General features: G+C 44.5%; 1 protein-coding gene across 3 annotated transcripts in view; it reads left to right on the forward strand.

The window, feature by feature from the left end:
• LOC146772949 (SLAM family member 5-like) overlaps positions 1-21,913 on the forward strand; it is a 408,736-nt gene that overhangs the window by 333,082 nt on the left and 53,741 nt on the right. For all 3 annotated transcript variants that reach the window (XM_085637738.1, XM_085637739.1, XM_085637740.1), the window contains one exon: positions 19,326-19,415. In XM_085637738.1, coding sequence (XP_085493864.1) covers positions 19,326-19,415 — 90 coding nt within the window. The remainder of the gene's footprint in view (positions 1-19,325; positions 19,416-21,913) is intronic.

Raw genomic sequence — 21,913 nt, forward strand, 5'->3', positions numbered from 1 at the left:
TGGAGATCCTCATTACTAAGATGGCTGTCCTGTCCCTTGTTGCCAAAGAGAAACTGCAAAACTACTGGTTAATTGCAGTTCCAATGAAAGCAAAGTAGGACTCTTCGTCTATGAGCAGTTCTAAAAAAAAGTAAAGAAGGACTACAAGCAGGCCCTAACACAAGTCTGGAACCTCAATGTCTCGAAGCAGTGTCCATCTTGAAATGATTCTTAGCTGATACCTACCTTTCCTGCACATCTACTTCTCGTCCTAACATTGCAGTCTTTCCATTTCCACACATGGTCTTGCCATACCATTATTAACTCAGGATATGAACTACTCCTCAACTCTCAGTGCAGCCTTTTCCATTGCCGCTCAAGGTCCTGCCATATCATAAGTGCCACAAGAACTGATCTTCATTTTTACCACCCTTCCTTTACCCCTTCACTCCTCCCATTATATACTGCTGGTTTAACTACATGTGTCTTTGGGCACCTTTGACAAACTGGTTTGTCTCAAATCAGGTCATTTTCGATCCTCTAATTGGCACTCCTATCCAATTCTTTTCCAATGGTTCAACTCCATGTGTTTCTGTGCCTTTCGGCAGACTGGCTTGACTCCAATGTGGTTCAACCTCGAACTAGTAACCAGCACTTCTTTAGCAGGTGACTCAGAATTTAAAGGACATTACACTCATTACTAACTTGAGCACTGACCCTATATATTTCCACCTTCTGTTTTTCTGGCATCAGTTGCATCAAGCTCTGTCATGGATACTAAATAATCAAGAGGTATCTTTACTAATTTGGAGCCTTCTGGCAATAATGCTTATAACATCAAATATCCTTCTTACTTAACAAGAAACGCATCCCAAAACTTCTAACACAAACACCTCAAATCTCACCCAGAATCCCTTATTTCAATCCCTACTTCTGCACAAAAAAGAAGCTACAATAAGTGATCTTCTCTCCTACACAAAAAGAAGTGGTCAATGGAGGAAGGCTCTTTATTCACTGCTCCTGATCACCACATCCAAGAAAACTCCTCATGATCTAAGACTCACGGTTGCATCCTCACCTGTTTACAGTTTAGAAGCAACCATCCCCCTTTACAATAATAGGTCTATCCTTATCCAATCATTTGAGCGCAACCTCGAAATGTTTGCCAACTTTTTCCTGTCATGAAAAACACAGCGACTAACACGGAATCTGCCCCCTCCCAAAGACGTTCAAGTTCCTCTGGCAAACCCCAAGACCCTCAAGTAGCTTCCTTTCATAGCCATGACATCTCAATTGACTCTTCCCTCTCCCTTCCTTGGTCCTCCAGTGGTTTTATCATACACAATGCCAACTCTTCAACTCCACCTGGTGGGTTTGAGCCCCTCTCCAGCATTCGCAAATTAGTCCGCCCACTCACCACTCTTCTAGAGCAGCTAGAGTAGAGTTAAAAAGCTTCATAAGTCTCATCATCACCCGTCTATACCCTTGACCTCCAAACACAATATTGTGGATACTAGTAATGTGCCTAAGACACTCCCCACAGACCTATAGTTGTCACGTCCAAAATCTGAACTCGCAAACTCAGCTAGTAATGTGACCCCTTTGACCCCAGAGCTTCCACGTGTCAATTTGTTGCGCTTCCCATCTACCCCGTCAAGACTCACGCCATACAAAACCCTACCCCACCTCCACTGGCTCTCCCAGGCCAGCATTCTTCTAACACTATCTGCCCGTACACCCCCAACTAGCTCCTGTCTTCAACACTTGACGAAATCACACCAGTCCTCCAACATCTCAAGGTAGATGTTCAAACCCTATGGATATCTGCCTTGCTACCCTCTGAGGAGTTCACGCCAAAGAAGCTGACTTCCTCTCTCGTCCATTTGAGAAACTCTCGAAGGTCGCTAAAGAAATCAGCTCATCTATAACCGCTTGTCCCTGCCGCTTGAGATACATCATCTTGCAGTTGTTCTGGGAATCCTGCGCTGTTGCTAGCTGGAAGGAAAAGTGCACATTAACTCTAGCGCATTTCAGTGCTGAACTGGAGGTGCCTTATTATTCTACGTCTGCTTCCCTGGGGGTCTTAAAGTGTCCCCATGCCCAGGTCTGTTTGTCTGTCCCATTATTGCTTGACCATCCTCGCCCTGATGAATATGTGGCCCCGGCCGGGGCTAGACACCGAAACGCGCGTTGGCGTTTAAGTTGTGTCGGGTAGCTGGACTGCAACTACCCTCATCCTTTGGATGATCTACGAAACTCTGTCATCCTATCATCATGTGGCATCTGGCCTACCTTGACGTAGTCATGGACTGTTGTTTTTAATGAGAATGTGTGTTTTGAGTGCATGTTAGTATGACTGATTTTTTCGATTTAGCATTGTGGGACATTGTATTGTGATTGCACCAATTTTGGATGTAATTTTTGTATGTTCTTATTTTTTCATTGCTTTATCTATTGATGTTGATATTTGAAAAATAAAATGAAAACAACTCTTTTGATTAAAACAGTTTATTATTGGTATATTCCTTGCATTTGTCTGTACCGGCCTGCTTTTCCCATTTCGGGATCCCTTTTGAGGACCCTAAAAATGTAGCTTGGCAGGTAACCTTTCCTTTCATTGGTTCAGATGTTCAAACCCTATTATACCTCACCTCTGAGCTGGCCAATTATCGGCGGCTAAGCAGGTAAACTGAAAACAAATAGTTATATTCACGCACATCCCACTAACTTCTGCACCAGGTTTCTAGTACACTACCCTATCACTGTGTTCTCACCAATCTTGACCTCTCCTCACTCTAGATGGAAAACGTCACCCCTCCCCAACGACCCCTCTCGGCCCATTAGGCTAAATGATCCACTGCCTGAGAAGGATATTCACTCCCTCTTGTGCTCATACGGCCCAACGTACGCTATCAATGCAGACAATAAGTGTCAAATCGAGACAATCCATGATGACCCACACAGAGAGCCTAGGGTCAATTCCAGATGCTAAAATAAGAACAACCGTACACAAGTCATGACCGCACAAATAACTCTAGCTGACACCAATCCTAAACTTAAATGCATGATTCTTAACTGCAGATCTGCAGTGAGACATGCAGCAGATATCGCTGCCCTCATCCTCTCACATGATACCAATCTCTTAATTCCGACTGAAACCTTTCTTATCTAACCTCCTCTGCACCTATCCTTGACCTACTAGTCCCTCGGAGCTACCACTTCATTAGATCTATCAGTCAAACAACCACAATACGCCGCTCTTTCGTCATGCAAATACCTTTGCATTGAGGTTGCATGTAACAACAGGCAAATATGCAAATTCCACGTGCTCTACCATCTGCCATGAGACAACCTTTTCTTCAATGAAAATATTATAAATCATCTCAACGAATGCGGATTTTAACAGCACACAGATCTTCCTTTGAGATTTTAACCTTGCCTGGAATGATGTAGTCAATAGCCTTAAAACCTTCCTATTGGACCTCAATTTAATTAAAATATATGATAGTCTATAGTCCTACTCGCTTCCTTAAATCTTATCATTGGCAAGACCAACTCCATTCAAATTGAATCTATCATCCCTTGCGACTGGACCACCTCTCTCATCACAGAATCTGTGAGAACTAATAAAGTGCAGCTATAACGAAACAAACACTGGCAAAGAAGCCTGCGAAACATTAACTTGAATAATATGACATCTCTCAGTAATAACATCTTACACCCTCATGTAGATATGTCCGATGTCCATGACCTCACAGACCACTACAACCAATATATGATGAACATTTTAGACTTGTTTGCCCCTTTACAGCTAAAACAAATGTCTTCCAAAGTCTCCAAACCCTGGTACAGTGGTAGTTTAAATGCTGAAAGTCGAAATCTGAGACTAGCAGAATGATTGTGGAGATCCTCGCCATTCCTCAAACATCTCAAACATCTGAGATCATTAAGGAACATCTATAACAAACGCATTAGAATTTCTAAAGCTAATTACTTCAGAAACCAACTTGAGTAAGCTAAAAATCGACCAAGAAAATAGCTTGAACCTGTCAAGCTTCAATCAAATAGCCAACTTAACCTCTCTCCAGTGGGATCCTGCCCACAGCCGAACTGTGAGTAATTTGCCACCTTCTTCCTTGAAAAGACAACAAAGATGGAAGATGATCTGCAGACCGCAATAGAGCACCTGCCGATCTTACCACCTATCAGCCTCCACCCTCCTCAGTCTGTGGTGCCCCCTCACTCCAGTTAACACCCACAAGAACAACGCCTCTTGGAAAACCATGGATGAAAACACCATTCTCAAAACTCTTGCAGCATTGAGACCATCTAACCACTTAAATGAGCCTTTGCCATCTTATTTCTTTAGAGAGATCAAATCATCCATACTCTCACTATGGACCAAGATAGTCAATGCCTCACTGCTTCAAGGCTCTAGTCCAGACTTCCTAAAGTCTGGGCAGGTTACCCCTTCTCTAAAAAACCTACTGCAGATCACACTGACCTACACAACTTCTGCGAATTTCCGACATTCTGACTTGGGCGAAGCTCATACAGAAAAGCTTCCACATCCAGTTATGTAACCACATAGAACAATTCTGACTACTAGACCAATCCCAATCTGGCTTACTTTAGGGTCGCAACACTGAATCCACACTTACTCACATTGTGGATGATGTGCTAAAACTACTGGATCAGAACGATTCCCGCTGTTTGAGCCTCCTCGACCTGTCGCCAGCTTTTGGTACGGTTAAACATGATTGCTTACTCGACCTATTGGAACATAGGGTGTGGCTCTCAGGGCCCTCCCTAAATTAGTTCACCTCATTTCTCCACAATAGAACTCAAAGATTCAAGGTTCATCAGTCCCTGTCTAATCTCTCACCGGTCAAGCTAGGGGTACAACGTGGGTTCACACTCTCACCAACTCTCTTCAACCTCTTCATGGAGCCTTTAAATGAAATTTTGAATCTATCCAGCATCCATTATCACATGTATGCCAAAGACAACCAACTGTGCCTGAAAGTCTCCTCTCCTGAAGACATCAGGTCCCTCAGCACAACTCTACTGAAAACCTAAAACTGGCTGACCCTCAATCACCTTATTAAATGTTCTTAAAATGGAATTTCTTTTAATCGCCCCACCCAATCACCAGCCATCAAAGAATGGATAAATCAACTTACAGCTCCTAACTGCATACCACACATCATTGACTCCACAAGCTCACTGGGTATAATGCTAGATAAGAGTTTGAACATGCAGAAGCACATCAGTGCTCTCACCAAACTTCCAAATGAGCATCTTAAGGAAAATAAAACCTTTCCTCTCTCCCAATGACTTCAAATCTGTTGTGCAAACTCTAGTAATTTCCAAGTTGGATTATGGACGTGCAACCCTCTGCAGCCTTCCTAGATCTAAGATGGGTCCACTAAGGGCCTTTCTTTACTCTGCTGCAAGGCTCATCACAGCTTCTAAAAGAAACTACCATATCACGCTGGAGCTGAAATCCTTTAACTGGCTCCCATATGAAGCAAGGATGCAACAAAAAAATTGCCTGATTGGCCCACAAAGCCTTACACTTCAACACCCCGATATACCATGCACAAAAAAGTGTGCTCTCTAGTGGCTCCAGATCCTCTAGAAGTGCCAGCACCCTACTGCTGAAGCCACAGAAATTCCATAAAAAGAAAACGTACAATTGAGCTTTCTCGTGTATCGTACCGAGAATTTGGAATTCCCTGCCCTCTGAAATCAGGATGAACCCCTCAATGGCATCTTTCAGAAAAGAAGTTAAAGTGCTATTAATGAACACATTTCTGCCCTAGAACCCCGGCTCTTCAAGCACTCGCCCTCTTCACCCTTGTTTATTATTTGACTGTTATGGTTGCATTTTGGTGTGTGGGTTTTAGAGTTACTTCTTCTTGTACTTTTTGTGTTTACCTTGTGGACGGATTCTCTGGCTTCCTCCTTCTTGCGCAATTGTAAAGCGTTATGCATCTCCTTGATCATCTTATCTCCAGGCCCACTTTGACAAGTTTTTCTCAACCTTGTGTATTATTTGACCGTTTATGATTATGCTTTGTTCTGTCAGCCTAGAGTTACTCCTCCTTGTACCTTTTTGATAACGCTGCTGTCTGATCTATATGCCTCCTCTTTCTCACTCAATTGTAAAGTGCTCTGATACCACCAGGGGAAAATTCCAAGGGCTTATTAGTCATACACTATAAAATAATTTTAGTCAGTTGATCATAACTACAAAAAGGAATAGTTCGAAGTGTACAGCAGGAAGTAGTCAATCCATACCATTATCAATTAATGTCTGGCTATTATCACTTTATGCCAAAGCATCCTTATCCCTAACTAACTGTGTGAGATCTAACCACTTATTTTCACCCCATTCCCTTTTAGCTACCATTAATTCATTTTTCTTTGCTTTCCTTACAAATTCAATAGATTCACCATTCATAATCCCAAAGGCCACAATCAAAGCTGCCTTGGCTTTTATGCATTTCTCATTAAACCAAGAGGCACTCTTAGGGGTAGTGGGAATTGTCTTAAATCTCTTATAACTTTTTTTTTGAATTAGTAAAAATGTCTTCTTGGATGCTAAGAATATAGGTAGGACAAAGATTTTTATTAGGAGCCTACATCAGTGTCCCCATACCTTCAGCCACCTCACCATACACAGTAGCAAATGTTTCCCTTTGCCATAGAAGGAACCCCCACTTTATTGTTTGTCTGTTATTTGATATAGTAATTTTACTCCATAAAGTTGGAATTGGTTGGGCTAGTGGAAGGAAAAAAGTCCTTCATTATCAGATTGAGGGCATTGTGATCGCTATCATGACGTTCAATGACTGACATGTCTATCACATCCTTCCATAGTCTTACATCTAGAATAATATAATCTATTCAACTGGTATGGTTTAATATACTGCAAGCGTACTGACCACTTGGGTTAGACCCTGTGCTGCTAATACAATCTCTAAGACTCAATGACAGAGTTAAGGTACTTAGCATTACGGCAGCAGCGGACCAGCAATAATCAGGGGAGCTCCATCATTAGAGTTATCAATGAATGTGTCCAGCTGTGGAAGTGTCTCTGATCCTGTCTTTTCCCTAGCGGAACGACAATACAGGTTGTAGATATGATATTTTTTAGTAATTCATTAATTTTAAAGTAATGCCTAGTATAGCATGCAAACTAATCTCAATACTTTTCAGCTTCCAGCTCAGGGTGACTTTAACTCAAATCACTAGAAACACAAGCATATGCATCATGTTTCTTGCAAGATTCAGATGTCAAATGTATTTATAAAGTCACAATTAGGATCAGCTCTTTTTGATTGTAACCCAACTACCTTCCAGGATAAAATACTAACTGTGTTAATTATACAAGAGGTGGCACTAATCTCAACAAGCTGCCATGAATGCCCACACCATTGTAACGTTTAGGGCCCAATGGTTTATCCAAACCATATTCGATGCCCCATGGAGTTATATAGGATGGTTTTAATAGGTGTACTGCAACCCAGCCCAGTTGGCTTTTTCACATTGGTGGTGTCCCTCAAAATCATGGGGACCTTTGAATGTGACCTGTCTACAAAGTTGATGCTGATTGGATTCGGTCTCACCCATTCTACTTGTTCTTCAACTTTCATTCCGGGCATTGACTTGCAAACTATTGGTCCATTGGCAATATTACCATTGACTTTAATTCCCTGTGGAATATGTTTTTATATGTCAGTTATCATACTTTTTATTGTGAAAGCACATTCAGTAATGTCCAGGGGTTTATAAGTAACAATAAAAATGCCAGCAATAATCAGGGGAGCTCTATCATTAGAGTCATCAATGAATGTTTCCAGCTGGCTAAAGTGTCTCTGATCCTGTCTTACCCCAAATTAAAGATAATTAATTGACCTTAAAATAATGCCTAGGATATCATGCACACCAAACTCAATACTTTTCAGCTTCCAGCTCTGGTTGTCTTTTACCCAAATCACAAGAAACATGAGTGTAGTGCACAATGTTTCTTTCAAGACAGAGATGACTAATTTATCTTTAAAGTCACAACAATCAGGATGTTAGTGTTTTTGATTGTAACCCAGCTACCTTTCAGGATAGGTCTCACTGTATTAACATCACATGAGGTGGAGGAAATCTCCACAAGTAGGCAATAATCCCTAAACTCAGGAACTATTCGTGTACATTGTTCATGTGGGAGATAGTTCATATCAGAAGTATAGATAAAATCAAAATCTTGGTTGTTTATGTTGAGATCCCATACGCCTATTCTTGGCAAAGAGCTCCCTACTTTACCCATCGTATTCTATAGCAGTCATTCTGCTGAGACAAAAACGGAATCACCAACCTGTGAAGAATATTCAGTAGTGCATGGAAGACTTTTCGCTGGAAACAGCTGATGCTCCAGGTGAAGGTAGTTGCATTTAAATTGAATGGGGCTATTCATAGGGGAGAGTAAATGGAGTTTCAATCCTAACAGGCCATTGGCCAACTCTCTATCCATGACCATAAGTTTGACATAGTCATAGTAGCGCTGGTGGGTAATATAGCATTTGACTCACAATACTCAGCTGCCAGACTTATCCTTAACCTACCCCAAATAGACCCACATCACCCCCCACCTTGGGAACCTCCACTGGCTTTCCATCCAGAATGGATGCCAATTCAAGATGTTGACACATGCGTACAAGGCCTCCCCGAGTAAGGACCAGCATACATCAACCACCGCCTGAACTTCCACTGATCCTCCAGAAACTGCGCTCTGCCTGCTTTGCTGTCACTCACACTCCCCGCATCCGCTGAAGCAACTGTGGAAGATGCTTTTCTCCTACCTCGTCACCAAGTCCTGGAACGACCTCCCCCAGCAACTCCGAACAGCACCCTTTCTCCCTGAATTCAGAAAAGGACTAAAGAACTGGCTCTTCAACTGATCCCGAAAAGGACCCAGTGCCTGGATACCCTCACAGGTGAACTAACAGTGTCTATCACTTCTTATCAAATGTATGGATGCGATATTCAAAGAGATTCCATCCTCTTTCACTCTGTTTGATAATTTTGTAATGTAAATCATTAAAACAAATCCACTTCATGACTTGTAGGGAAATCGTTTTCCTATTGCTCCACCAGTGCAATGTTTAGGGCCCAATGGCTTACACCATCTATGTTTGCATTGCCAATGTATTTAAATTGGATGATGTCACTACTTTTATGATACAGCATAGAGGTATTGAAACCCAGTCTAGTTGGATTTTTAACATTTGTGGGGTCCCTCAAATTTATGGGTTTCCCTTAAAACTGAGGACCTTTGACTGTGACTGGTCTCATATTGCTGTACAGATGTTTGCTAGGATGCTGATTCGACTTGATCCCACCCCTCCTACTTCCTCTTCAACTTTCATACTGGGCATTAACTTGCAAACTATCAGTCCATAGGCAATATTACCATTGACCTTAAGTTCCTTTGAAATATGTTTTGGTATGTCAATTTTCATAGTTTTACGTTTTTTAGTTTCAGCTCTTAGCACTCTAATCAGATCTACCATTGTGTCAACGGGGGTTTTAAATAAAGTCTCTTTCTCAGTGAACCCCTTCTAATGACCTTTTTATTTATTCTACTCCTATTTCCCAATATCTTGGAACTCTCCCCTTTTTCCCATTTTAATATTAAGGGTTGACAATTTTCATTTGTTGGTACTTTTATTTATCTCCACTCAAGTGATTCAAGTATTCCTTTTATGTCGCTTTTGATGCAACATCAGATGGTCATTTTATCCAATTCTAGCGCACCTTATGCACATCCTGATTCTATGTCAGGACTGGTGACGCATAACTTTCTTCATGTTTTATTAGTCATCAGATTCAAAGTTAAGGAGAAAAAACATCCAACACTACAAATCCCATGAGTCCAAGGAAGAGTGTCCCTGACAACCATTAACCAATAGTAACACTATCTGTAACTGTCATAGACACACAGTCCTTCCTCTTTCTTCACCGCTGCATCAGTTAAGTCACTCATTCCCTTAGCGACTCTTGGGTTGTGTGGTGATTTGGTGGGATATAGAATACTTGTTGACTAGATTGTTGACATTATTGTGCTGATAACGGTTCGCTATGCAGTGTTTTTTTCCGCGCAGCATACTTTGGCTCGAGCGCGTTTTAGTACCGCACAGATCCACTAGGGGAGCTGTTTTGCAGCATCAGCAACCTCCATGAGGCACATTTTGGCCTGTGCAGCAGTGCATTTCATTTTACTGTGCTCCGCAGGCATGCATCGGGCGTTAGGGAGCTGCGGTGCCTGTCAGCTCCTCAAATACACAGCAACCTACCGCTGGGGCATCCCTCCTCCCTACCATCCCTTTCATGACACTTTTGCGGTGGTAAGAATTTAGGGCCTTCCTTGGCCAATGACAGTGTATTTTGGTTGTTTTTATAACTGGCATCAAGCACCTGCCAGAGGGCTGCCTTCGCAAATACTTACAGGGCATTTTTATATTGAATATTAGTGCTCACACCCCCTGATTTAATTGGCATCCTTCATGAACCATGACTACTTACATGAACTGGCCTCTGAGGAGGAAGGGATCCCCACAACGCCACTTTCCTGCAGGTGTGGACAGGCTCCTTTCCCAAGCCATAGTTAACATGCTCGCACCCCTGCAGCAAAGTGTGCAGAAAAGTGTGGACAAGTTCACTTCTCAGGTCTTGAGCGGCGCCAGGATGTTTGGGGACTCAGGAGTAGAGCCTAGTGGACTCACCGCAAACACCACCCAGAGGGCCCAGAAAGGTGACACGGTGCACCTGTAGGGCTTTAGTCGACTGGGAGAAGCCTTCTGTAAGAGTGTGTGCATTTTATGAACTCTACCCTCCCGGGAGGAAGACTTACCTGGGGAAACTGGTGACGCTGTTGCACCAAATTTCACCCCCCTAGAAAGGATGACCCAATATGCAGGGGGGTGACACGGATGCTGCTGGGTCCTCTGATGATGGACAGGATTCCAGGAGGCCATGGAGTCCTAGTTCGAATGTCTCCAGATCGTTGGAAGGGGTTCCCTCCCTTACAGACATGTTCGAACTGGATGTCATCTACTACCTGAGGTCCTCGGAGGGGCTCCCAGATCCGAAGGTGGCAAATTATGTGGCCAGCAAAATCTGCCAGCCACTATACAAGGAGGTGCGAGGCCGCCTTTCAGTGGAGTACCCTAAACCAGTTGTCGGGGGGGGAAGTGGCGGACATCCCTGAAATTGACCCTAAACTCAAAGTATATGAAAGACCCCAAGAAGGGTGTGAACCACTCATGGAGAGCATGTGAGGACAAATTACTGGATTTGGTAGGCCCAATAATAAAAATAATAGAAATGGCAAGGCAGTCAAAACAATCTGGGAACCCCCTATCCATGGACATAGTTGCAGGTTGGTTTCTGAAGGTGATGTGCCTGTTGGGCAACACCAATTGTGTCCTGTTGGCAGAGAGACAACGTTCCCTACTAATCAAAATAGACTGTAAACTGGGGGAACTTTCCTCTTCAGAAGCAGGAGCAGTGGTGAAAAGGCAATTTGTTTGGAGAACCCTTCATAAAAGAACTGGGGAAATTCATTGCCACCTTCTTGGTGCTGGACAAGGCGCAGTCATTGATAAGAAAGATTTTTTGAGGGAAGGTTTTTGCTGAGGCTGGAAGAGGCAGGGGTCACTCCTCCTTCCACTCTTACCAACCAGGCTTCTACACAGGTCCAGCCCGCCGCAAAAACGGCTGGAAGGGCGGCCGGCAGGAGACCTTTCATCCCAACTGGAATGACGGAAAGGGCTGAGCCAATCATGCCAGTGGGGGGGATAATGCTCTCATAGCTTTTAATGGTAACCAGTATTCTTTCTTTCCCTCAAAGTCTAGGGGGCAGGCTGAGACTGTTTGCACACAACTGAGCAGAAACCACTATGGAACCGTAGGTCCTTCAGACGGGTCAGGGATGCCAAATAGAGGTCTACGGAACTCTGGTTCAGGTGGCCAGACCATGCCCCCTGGTTTTTCCGCAACAAGATATGTGCTGATTGATGGGGAAGTACAGGACCTGCTTGTCAAAGGAGCAATCCAGAGGTCAGTATTACATCCTCGGGTTTTCTCAGCAACCTCTTGTTTGTAGAAGTTTCAATATTTGGCTGGTTTACCGTCACTTCAAGATGGAGGGCATTCACCTTCTCAGAGCTACTGGATGTTGCGTCTAGATCTCAAGTACTTGTACCTCATGGTCCCTATTTTTCCCCTCATCACCATTTTCTACAATTCATGTGGAGGACCAGATTTTTTTAACTCCAATCTGTCCCTTTCAGCCCGTCCTTGGCACCTTGGTGCTGCACAAATCTCCTCCAGCCAGTGGTGGAGGCAACGAGGACGAAGGGCATCAGGCTGATTACAAACCTTGATGACATCATCTTGATGGATCCGGCACACTTGCATCTTGAGTCACATTTGGGCATGACTATTGCACTCCTTCAGAATCTGGGTTTCATTATCAACTCGCAGAAATCAGAGTTGACGCCGATCATACATTTCCTGGGGTTTCTCATAGACTCCACCACAGCCATGCTGAGCCTTCTGGTATTGAAGGTCCACATGATCAAGAAGGAGCTGGCCAATGTACTGAGACGACAAAGGACCTCCCTTAGACAATTGGCCAGGATAGTTGGCTTATTGTCTTCTTCAACTCAAGCCATATTTTCGGGCCCACTACATTACTGGGCTTTCAACATTTGAAAGTGGCTCACCTCTGGAAGGGCCTCACCTACTCAGAACTCACAACTCTGATAAGTGAGGCCAGGACCGAGCCTCAATGTTGGATAGACCATGTGCAGATATGAAATGGGTGTGGGATCTTGAAATCCTTCACATACTTGATAATACAGTTGGATGCCAGCCGGTAGGGCTGGGGTGCCGGATGCGGTTCAATCACCATGGGAGGATGATGGACAGAAGAGGACTTGAGATAACACATCAACTGCCTGGAGCTGCTGGCGGGATATTTTGCAATCCAATCAATGACAAGGGAGAATGTATCATGTTGTGCCCTCCTTCGGGTGGATAATACAAAACATCAACCGGTTGGAAGGGTACCCTATCAAGAGCATTCTCCAACCAACTGCAGTTTTCTGTGATGGCGGAGTACATTCCGGGATCTATGAACTCAGTGGCAGATTGGAACTCCAGACATTTCACGGACTCTAGTGACTGGCAGCTCGACCCGATGACCCGATGACCTTTCAGACACTGATGGCCCAGTGGGGTCCCTACTGTGTGGACCTGTTCACTTCCAGGCTGAATGCCCAACTTCTTCGATATTTCAGCTGGAGGCAAGACCCGGGTGTACTGGTGGTGGACGCCTTCCTACAGGATTGGACAACAGGTCAAGCATATGCGTTCCTGTTTCCTTTGATCCCAAGATTGATGGCTCAAGTCCAGCATCAGAGAGCATCATTGGTGCTGGTGACTCTGATCTGGAAATCTCAGGATTGGTTCCCCTCACTTCTGGAGCTGTCATGGATGGAACCAATACAACTGCCATTTCCCAAGAACCTACGGGACCCCAATGGCCGTCCCCATCCTATGGTGTTGCAAGGTCACCTCCATCTCATGACATTGAGGATTTCATATGACAGTGGCAGAACAGCAGACTTTTGAAAGAGGCTGAAAGACTTATCCAGCAGGCATGGGTACCCAGGAACAGCCAAGCAATACAGATCAGCATGGAGAAGATGGGCTCATTGGTGAATGGAGAGACACTTGGATCCAGCGGGGTCGCAAGTTACGGACATCCTGAATTTCCTGGCACAGCTGTCTAGCTAAAGGGTATCAAAATGACATGTCCTCCGGAACATAGGTATTCCAGCTTATGGGATGTTAACCTAGTACTGTGTCTCTTAGCATGCTGGCAGGATAATCAGTACCTGTCCAGATACGAGATTTCTGCAAACTTGGCAATGCTATTCTGCCTTATCTCTTGCAAGAGAGTTTCTGATATCAGGGCATTGGACGGCAAGGGTCTTCACTCCCGAAAGCAGTTACATTCACTATTTCAATCAATACATTTGTAGAGCGCACAAATCACCCATGAGGGTCTCAAGGCACTGGGGGGGCGGGGGTGCTGCTACTGCTCGAACAGCCAGGTCTTGAGGAGTCTTCTGAAGGCCAGCAGGTCCTGGGTCTGTCGTAGGCGGATGGGGAGGGTGTTCCAGGTTTTTGCAGCGAGGTGAGAGAATGATCTGCTGTCAGCGGTCGCTCGACGGATGCGGGGGATGGTGGCGAGGGCGAGGTCAGCGGAACAAAGCTGGCGGTTCGGGGTGTAGAAGGTGAGTCGTTCATTGAGGTATGCTGGTCCGGTGTTGTGGGGAGCTTTGTGAGCGTGGGTGAGGAGCTTGAAGGTGATCCTCTTGTTGATGGGGAGCCAGTGTAGGTCTCTCAGGTGGGCTGTGATGTGGCTGTGGCGGGGAATGTCAAGGATGAGGCGTGCAGAGGTGTTCTGTATGCGTTGTAGTTGTTTCTGGAGTTTGGCTGATGTTCCTGCGTAGAGAGTGTTGCTATAGTTCAGTCTGCTGCTGACGAGGGCCTGGGTGACTGTCCTTCTGGCACCGGTGGGGATCCATCTGTAGATCTTGCGGAGCATGCAGAGGGTGTTGAAGCAGGAGGAGGAGACGGCGTTCACTTGCTTGGTCATCGACAATACGTAGTCCAGGATGACTCCCAGGTTGCGTGCGTGGTTGGTGGGCGTCGGTGCAGCTCCCAGTGTGGTCAGCCACCATGAGTTGTCCCAGGGGGAGGGGGTGGATCCGATGATGAGGACCTCCGTCTTGTCCGAGTTCAGTTTCAGGCGGCTGATCATCATCCATTCGGCGATTGCCTTCATTCCTTCGTGGAGGTTGGATTTGGCGGTGGTGGGGGCCTTGGTGAGGGAGAGGATCAGCTGGGTGTCGTTGGTGTATGAGACAATGTTGAGGTCGTGCGATCTGGCGATGTTGGCGAGCGTTGCCATGTAGATGTTAAAGAGTGTCGGGCTGAGGGACGTTCCTTGGGGTACACCGCAGATAATCTTGGTGTCTTTAGAGCAGAATGGGGGGAGGCGGACACTCTGGGTTCTGCCGGTGAGGAAGGAGGTGGTCCAGTCCAGTGCTTTGTCGTGGATCCCTGCGTTGTGAAGGAGTGTGCGGAGGGTGTGGTGGCAGACAGTGTCAAAGGCGGCCGAGAGGTCCAGGAGGATGAGGGCCGCAGTTTCACAGTTGTCCATTATGGTCCTGATGTCGTCGGTAGCGGCGATGAGGGCTGTTTCGGTGCTGTGGTTGCTGTGGAATCCAGATTGGGATGGGTCCAGGATGTTGTTTTTTTTAGGAAGGTGGTCAGTTGCCTGTTGACGATCTTTTCGATGACTTTCTCCGGGAACGGGAGGAGGGAGATGGGCCGGAAGTTCTTGAGGTCCTTGGGGTCAGCTTTGGGTTTCTTGAGGAGGGCTTTGATCTCTGCGTGCTTCCAGCTCTCCGGGAAGGTGGCGGTCTCGAAGGAGCTGTTGATGATCTTGCGGAGATGGGGTGCGATGGTGGAGCTTGCTTTGTTGAAGATGTGGTGCGGTCAGGGGTCAGAAGGTGAACTGGAGTGGATGGTGTTCATGATTTTGATGGTGTCTTCATCGTTGATGTGGATCCAGGAAAGCAGGGGTTCAATGTCGATATGGCTGGGGGGCGGTGAGTCTGAGGTGTCTGTGTCTGCCGGGGGATCTAGGTGCTGAAGCTGTCATGATGTCTTCGATGTTGCGATGGAAGAAGGTGGCTAGGGAGTTGCAGAGGTCTTGTGATGGCAGGATGTCGTTGGAGTTGGAGCTGGGGTTGGAGAGTTCCTTCACGAAGTTGAAGAGCTCTTTGCTGTTGTGTGCGTTGTTGTCAATGCGATCTTTGAAGGAGGTCCTTTTGGCAGTTCGGATGAGTTGGTGGTGTCTGTGGATGGTGGTCTTGTAGGCTGTGTTGCTGTCTGGTGTCTGTTCGTGGTGCCAATTCTCCTCGAGCCTGCGGCAGGCCTGCTTGGATGACTGGAGGTCGGCAGTGAACCAGCTGGCTTTTCTGTCGTTGTGTCTGTTTGAGGGTTTCCTGATCGGGCGAGAGTGTTGGCGCAGTCGTCGATCCATCGCCTGAGGTTGAGGGCGGCAGAGTCGGTGTCGGTAGTGTCCATAGGTGGGTTTCGGGCGAGGGTGGTGACAAGCTAGTCTTCGGTGACTTTGCTCCAGCTGAGGTGGGGGGCCCATTGTGTGCAGCGGTGCGTGGTAGGCTTCTCGAAGGTGAAGTGAACGCAGCGGTGGTTGGTCCAGTGGAGTTCGGTGGTGTGGCTGAAGGTGACGTGGTTGCTGGTTGAGAAGATGGGGTCAAGCGTGTGTCCGGCTGAGTGGGTGGGAGTCGTGATGAGCTGTTTGAGTCCGAGGTTGGCAAGGTTGTCGAGCAGGGTGGTGGAGTTGCTATCGTTGGTGTTCTCGAGGTGGAAGTTCAGGTCTCTGAGGAGGATGTAGTCCATGGACGCAAGGGCGTGCGTGCTGACGAAGTCGGCGATGGAGTCGCTGAACTGCGGACAGGGGCCGGGGTGTTTGTAGAGGAAGGTTCCTCTGAGGGGGGTGAGGGGGTCGGTGAGGATCTGGAAGTGCAGGTGTTTGGCGGTGATAAGCGTGTCGTCGGTGCTGGTTGCGATTCTGAGGGTGTTTCTGTGGACGATGGCGATTCCTCCTCCTGTTCCGTTGGTGCAGTCCCTGCGGGTGCTCTTGTAGCTGTGAGGGATGGGTATGGCGATGTCGGGTGCCGAGGAGGGGTTCATCAAGGTATCTATCAGGAAGGCGACATCTGGGGAGGTGGAGTCCAGTAGGTCCCAGAGTTCGATGGCGTGCTTGCAGGCGGAGCGGGTGTTGAGTAGAAGGCATCGGAGGTTGTTGCGACCTACCCCGGTGGGTGTGGGGGTGGTTTGGAGGCTGGTGTATCTGCAGTTCCTGCAGGAGAAGGGTCCTTGGGTGCGCTTCGAGGGGGCCCAGAAGCAGGTGTGTAGTCGGCCGGCGTTGAGAGCGTGGAGGGTGCTGGCGTCGTAGTGGTGTCGGGCATCATGGTGTTCGCAGGGGCCAGGGGGTCTGACGCTGGGCGCGATCCAGGTGCAGACGGGCACAGACGGGCTTGCCTTAGGCACACTTTGGCGCAGCGTGCCCGCACAGCGGCCGCCATAAGAAGGGGAGGTGGGAGGGAGGAGCAGTTGGGAGGTGGAAGCAGGACGAATGGGCGAGCAGGGGGGTGGGGCCGCAGGGGACGCAGCGGCAGGAAACCAGACGAGCAGAGCAGGCAGAATTAACAGGGGGCACAATAAGGATACAAGAGGAATATGGAGAAAATAAAAGCAGAATTACAGTGCAAAACAGAGCAAAATCAGAGCAAAGGACCAGAACTAATACCAGGTCAGAACCATACCTGTCTTCTCCTAAACTCTGTGTGGTAAGATGCCTGAAGACTTACGAGGAAATGGCGGCAGAGGTAAGTCCCCTAGTTGAAAAACAGCTATTATTTGCAATTAACAAGCCATTCCTGGCTGTTGCTTGTCCCTCCATTCCCAGGTAAGTAAGATGGCTCATGGCAAAGGCCTGGATTGGTATTCACCTTTTTGGGGCCTACTCAGCCAGGGGGGTTATGGCATCCAAGGCCGTGCAGGTTGGCAGCAGACTGAAAACATTATGAGTGCGGTGGATTGGTCCTCAGAGTCCACCTTTGAAAGGTTTTATTTTAAACCCTATATATGATGTCACATCCTTGGTGGTAAGTGAGCTTTACAAATGCATAATCGTGAGCTAGGAAATTTCTCATTTTCTCAGTCCCCGACCGCCCTCCAATTGATGCAGCCTCCCTCCAAAAGCTGACTTCGGCAGCTCTCAGGTCATTTATTTGTCCGGTGGAAGAAAGGACTCTTCTTTCTCCGTGGCTGTTTTATTTTTATCTCTCCTGGATAAATTACATACCTTTTTTGCAGGTGGTTATAGCTTACCCCTGTTCAACGTGCCCTTATTTGCTTTATCTGAGTAACTGCACCAATACATTTTACTTTTCCTGGCAATGGCTCATTCATATACCTGTCACTGGTTGCAGGCACTTTACTCCTCCTACAGCAAACTTAACTGTCACTGCAGTTATTCTTTTTACACAGATTACATTAACAATTCCACGTACAGTGAGTATGTTTATTTCCACACAATTTTGAAGCCCAATTTTTCCAGAATTAATGCACTTGCTCACATAAACTCTTTTTTTGTCCTGACGATGGCACGTTCATTTACTTGGATCAAAACACTGCTGACGCTTCTGTCGATTTTAAAAGAATATTAGTTTTCATAGTGTCAGATTACTGGGAATTTAAGATCTGCACTTACTACAAGAAATATGGTGTTGTTCCATTGTTGTTTTACATCTTTTAACACACACCATGTGCAGTTCGAATTTACCGTGTGTTCACCTGAGCACTGTGCACTTATCTTTTAAAATATTATCTTTTGACACATGATCAACATTATAAATATATTGAGTTTTTTGATACTGCAAAGTTGGCATATTGTTTTATTGATTGCTGTTCACTCTTGAGCTCTCTGAAAATGATCATTGATCATATTGAATCCCCATTCCTTTTACTTGTTCTACTTGGAACCCCTGCTGTACATTTACCTTGTTAAAGCTCAGCAACTTTTATTTTCCTCATAACATAATAATAAACAAATCACAAATCAATAGATAAAACAACGAAGCACTGTTTGACTAAAAGTCCATAAGTAATTAGCACAAAAAAGTTAATAAAAACGTTTGTTGGTCCATGAAAAGCTATTAACTAATTGTTCTTCATGACTGTTGTGGGGCGAGTTATTGTCAGTGACAGCCGGCACAGATAAGAGCGGTGAGGCAGAGGTGGTGTCAGGTGAGATGGGGGAAAGTCGACAGATGACGGGATAGGTAAAATACTATTAAATAAATAAATAACACCACTTATCTTGCTCTCTCCGTATCACTGAGTTGGCGATGCACAAGCGCAATGTAAGTGGTCTTATTGTATGTTTTATTTAATTTGACCTTTCCTGTCGTTTTTCTACTTCAGCAATTTTCTACATTCTCCCAGTGAAGGCAATGGAAACTGTACGACTAGGGCTGACTTTTTTTGACCAGATTTACGTATAAACCTGTTTTTTTTCTCATATAGGAGATAGGAAACATCACCACCTATGGCTCATGTTCCATTGATAGTTCTTCTGCCTATGTCTTTGATTAAACGTGTGTTTATATTGGCAGGGAGAAGCTTCTCCAGCGACAGCGATCAGTCCTTCTACATCAGAAGAAGATAAAGAAATGGAATTGTATGATAAAGTGCAGCACCCTAAGGTATACCATTTATTTTTCGTACTTAATGCTGAATGAATATATATGAGCTTGCTCAATGTACAACACTGTGCCACTTCCCCAGTGTTACCCTGTATGGAAAAACCTTCTCCATACACTTAACTACAAAACATTAGTTACAGAGCACAACCACTGTTTAGTTGATCAACCGACCTTGTTGTCAGTTGGTTTTAATGAACACGACACCATGCAAAACAGAAAGTAACCATCTAAGTACAGAAAGCAAAAAAGGCATGTCAAATCTTGATTGTGTTGACAGGAGGTATGTATCGTAGATGCAGACAGCCGACATGTGTTTTGTCGTGTATACGACTTTTTCAAGGCTGTTGAAAAAGTGTGTAATCCAACACTCAATATATATTCAACAGATGTTTAGTTACATAATGTAATGCCTTTACATTGTATAGCAAAAAGGAAAAGAAAAGCAGTGGTATTTTACAAAAGCCAGCTACAGCGCATTGCCAGACCAAGAAACCAAAATGTGTCACAAGAGTGTAGCTAAAGAATATTACCAACTCCACTAAAGTCTAAAAAGATCTTCAAAAGCACCCGTGATTGGAAATAGTGAAAGAAAAAACAAGAACGAGCAAAGAAAAAAGGAAGAAGAGAACCCATAAAAGTCATAGTTTGGGAGAAGCGAAGGAAAACATAAAAAGTTGAGAACAACGATGAAAATGTGCTCCAATAAATCAGACCAGTGTGCAACATAATAGTATTAGATAGGTTTATGTTTAGCAAAAATGTGGAAAAGATGATAAGTAAGCTCCTTTGATCCCTCAGTGTTCTGGATGCACAACAGCAATGGTGATAATCCAGAGTCTTAATTCTTAGGTCACAAGTAAGACTGTCAGTGTAGAGAGTTGAAATGCATTAATATGAAGAAAAATAATAACTTAATTCAAAGTCAATTAGCATTACGCCCTATGGCAATTGAACATAACAGCAAGGTGTTGGCTTAAAAAATCCATTTAAACTGCTGCCACATTGGTACATAGCAGCAAGCCTATAACCTAATTTGGTTAAAATCATGATAGAATTCAAGTCTACAATGTTCCAGCAGTTGGCAAATGGAAACGCATCTCACTTTGATTCCATTATTTGAATATAAATAACACCCCTATATGTAGGGTAAGGTATATATATAACCTTGTAAGATACATGTCACATACCTTCAAAACACTTTCCAGAAGTGTAAATTATTGTGTAGACGGTGCGTTTGTCAATAGTGCTAGGACTCAGCGCATCCAATCTTCAAAGAAAACAAGTGCAAATGCTCTAGAACAAAAAAGAGTGGAAAGTGTTTTGAAGGTTTTGAGTGCAACTGTTTCTCTTCACCTTCATATGCATAGTGGGTCTTTGGGTTGCTGGGTTGTTTTCCCCCTTTTCTGCCTACTGTTTTGTTTTTGCGTTTTAAGGATAGAACATTGGAGAAACCAGTTATATCATTGATCAGAGTAACATGTATAGTGGTGAAACGGATATATAAAGGAGGGGAAAAAGAAGAAAAAAGAGAAAGGAAGGCAAAACAAGTAGTGATAGATAAAATAATTAATCAACTATAAAACATAAACTTACCTGGGCATTTATTCTGTTTTTGCCCTTAAAGAAATTCAGTGATGGAGACCAGGATAATCTAGAAGAGAAAAAAGTAATAAAAGTGTTAAACGACGGCTACAAGAGTGAAGAGAACTCAGTGGAGAAACGAGAGGCATTGTTCTTTTATTTATTTAAGTGAAATGAAAAAAATCACAATTTGCCTCCAAAGTTGTATTGTCACCCATCTCTCCAAACATACCTACCAACAAAAAAAAGAAAAAGCACCAGCATAAATAAAGAATATTCCAAGTACAAAATAGACATTGCCAACTTGTTTTTGTAAATATTAAAACTGACAAATGTACTATAAAAGACATTTAAAAATAATTCATCCCATCCTTTTTTTAAATAAAATAATTTAAAAATTGTAATAAAATATAACACTAACTATAAACAAAAATAACTAATACATATATCATTCTCAACAGAAGAGGGAAACATCAATTAGCATTTTAAATAAAAGGTAATTTATATTTTCGTAATCTATACTCTACAGACATTATGCCGGAAACTGAAGCATGTATAATTTCACAAAAAGGATAGCCTCAGCTAAGCTATAGGGGATAAAAATACTACAAAGAAAGTAATAGTGATGAAAAGATGCATTGGAAATGCACTAAACATTATTCCACTTCATGCTACAGTACAACCACCGTCAAAAATGACATAGAATGTGTGAGGGAACTCAAATATCCCCCGAATGTTGCAGAAAATGCATATACCCCTACTAACCCTAATGCAGTGCCAAAGCAAATGTTGGATCAGAGGTTTAAAATCTACCCCCCTTCATTTTCACACATATATACAATTCATGTCTAGTATCATAACACAAATATTCCATTAATATATGAATTGCTTCCAAAGTGCAACAAATAATGAATTTC

Source organism: Triturus cristatus, chromosome 12 (genome assembly GCF_964204655.1).
Source record: "Triturus cristatus chromosome 12, aTriCri1.1, whole genome shotgun sequence".
In the NCBI taxonomy this organism is placed as follows: Eukaryota; Metazoa; Chordata; class Amphibia; order Caudata; family Salamandridae; genus Triturus; species Triturus cristatus.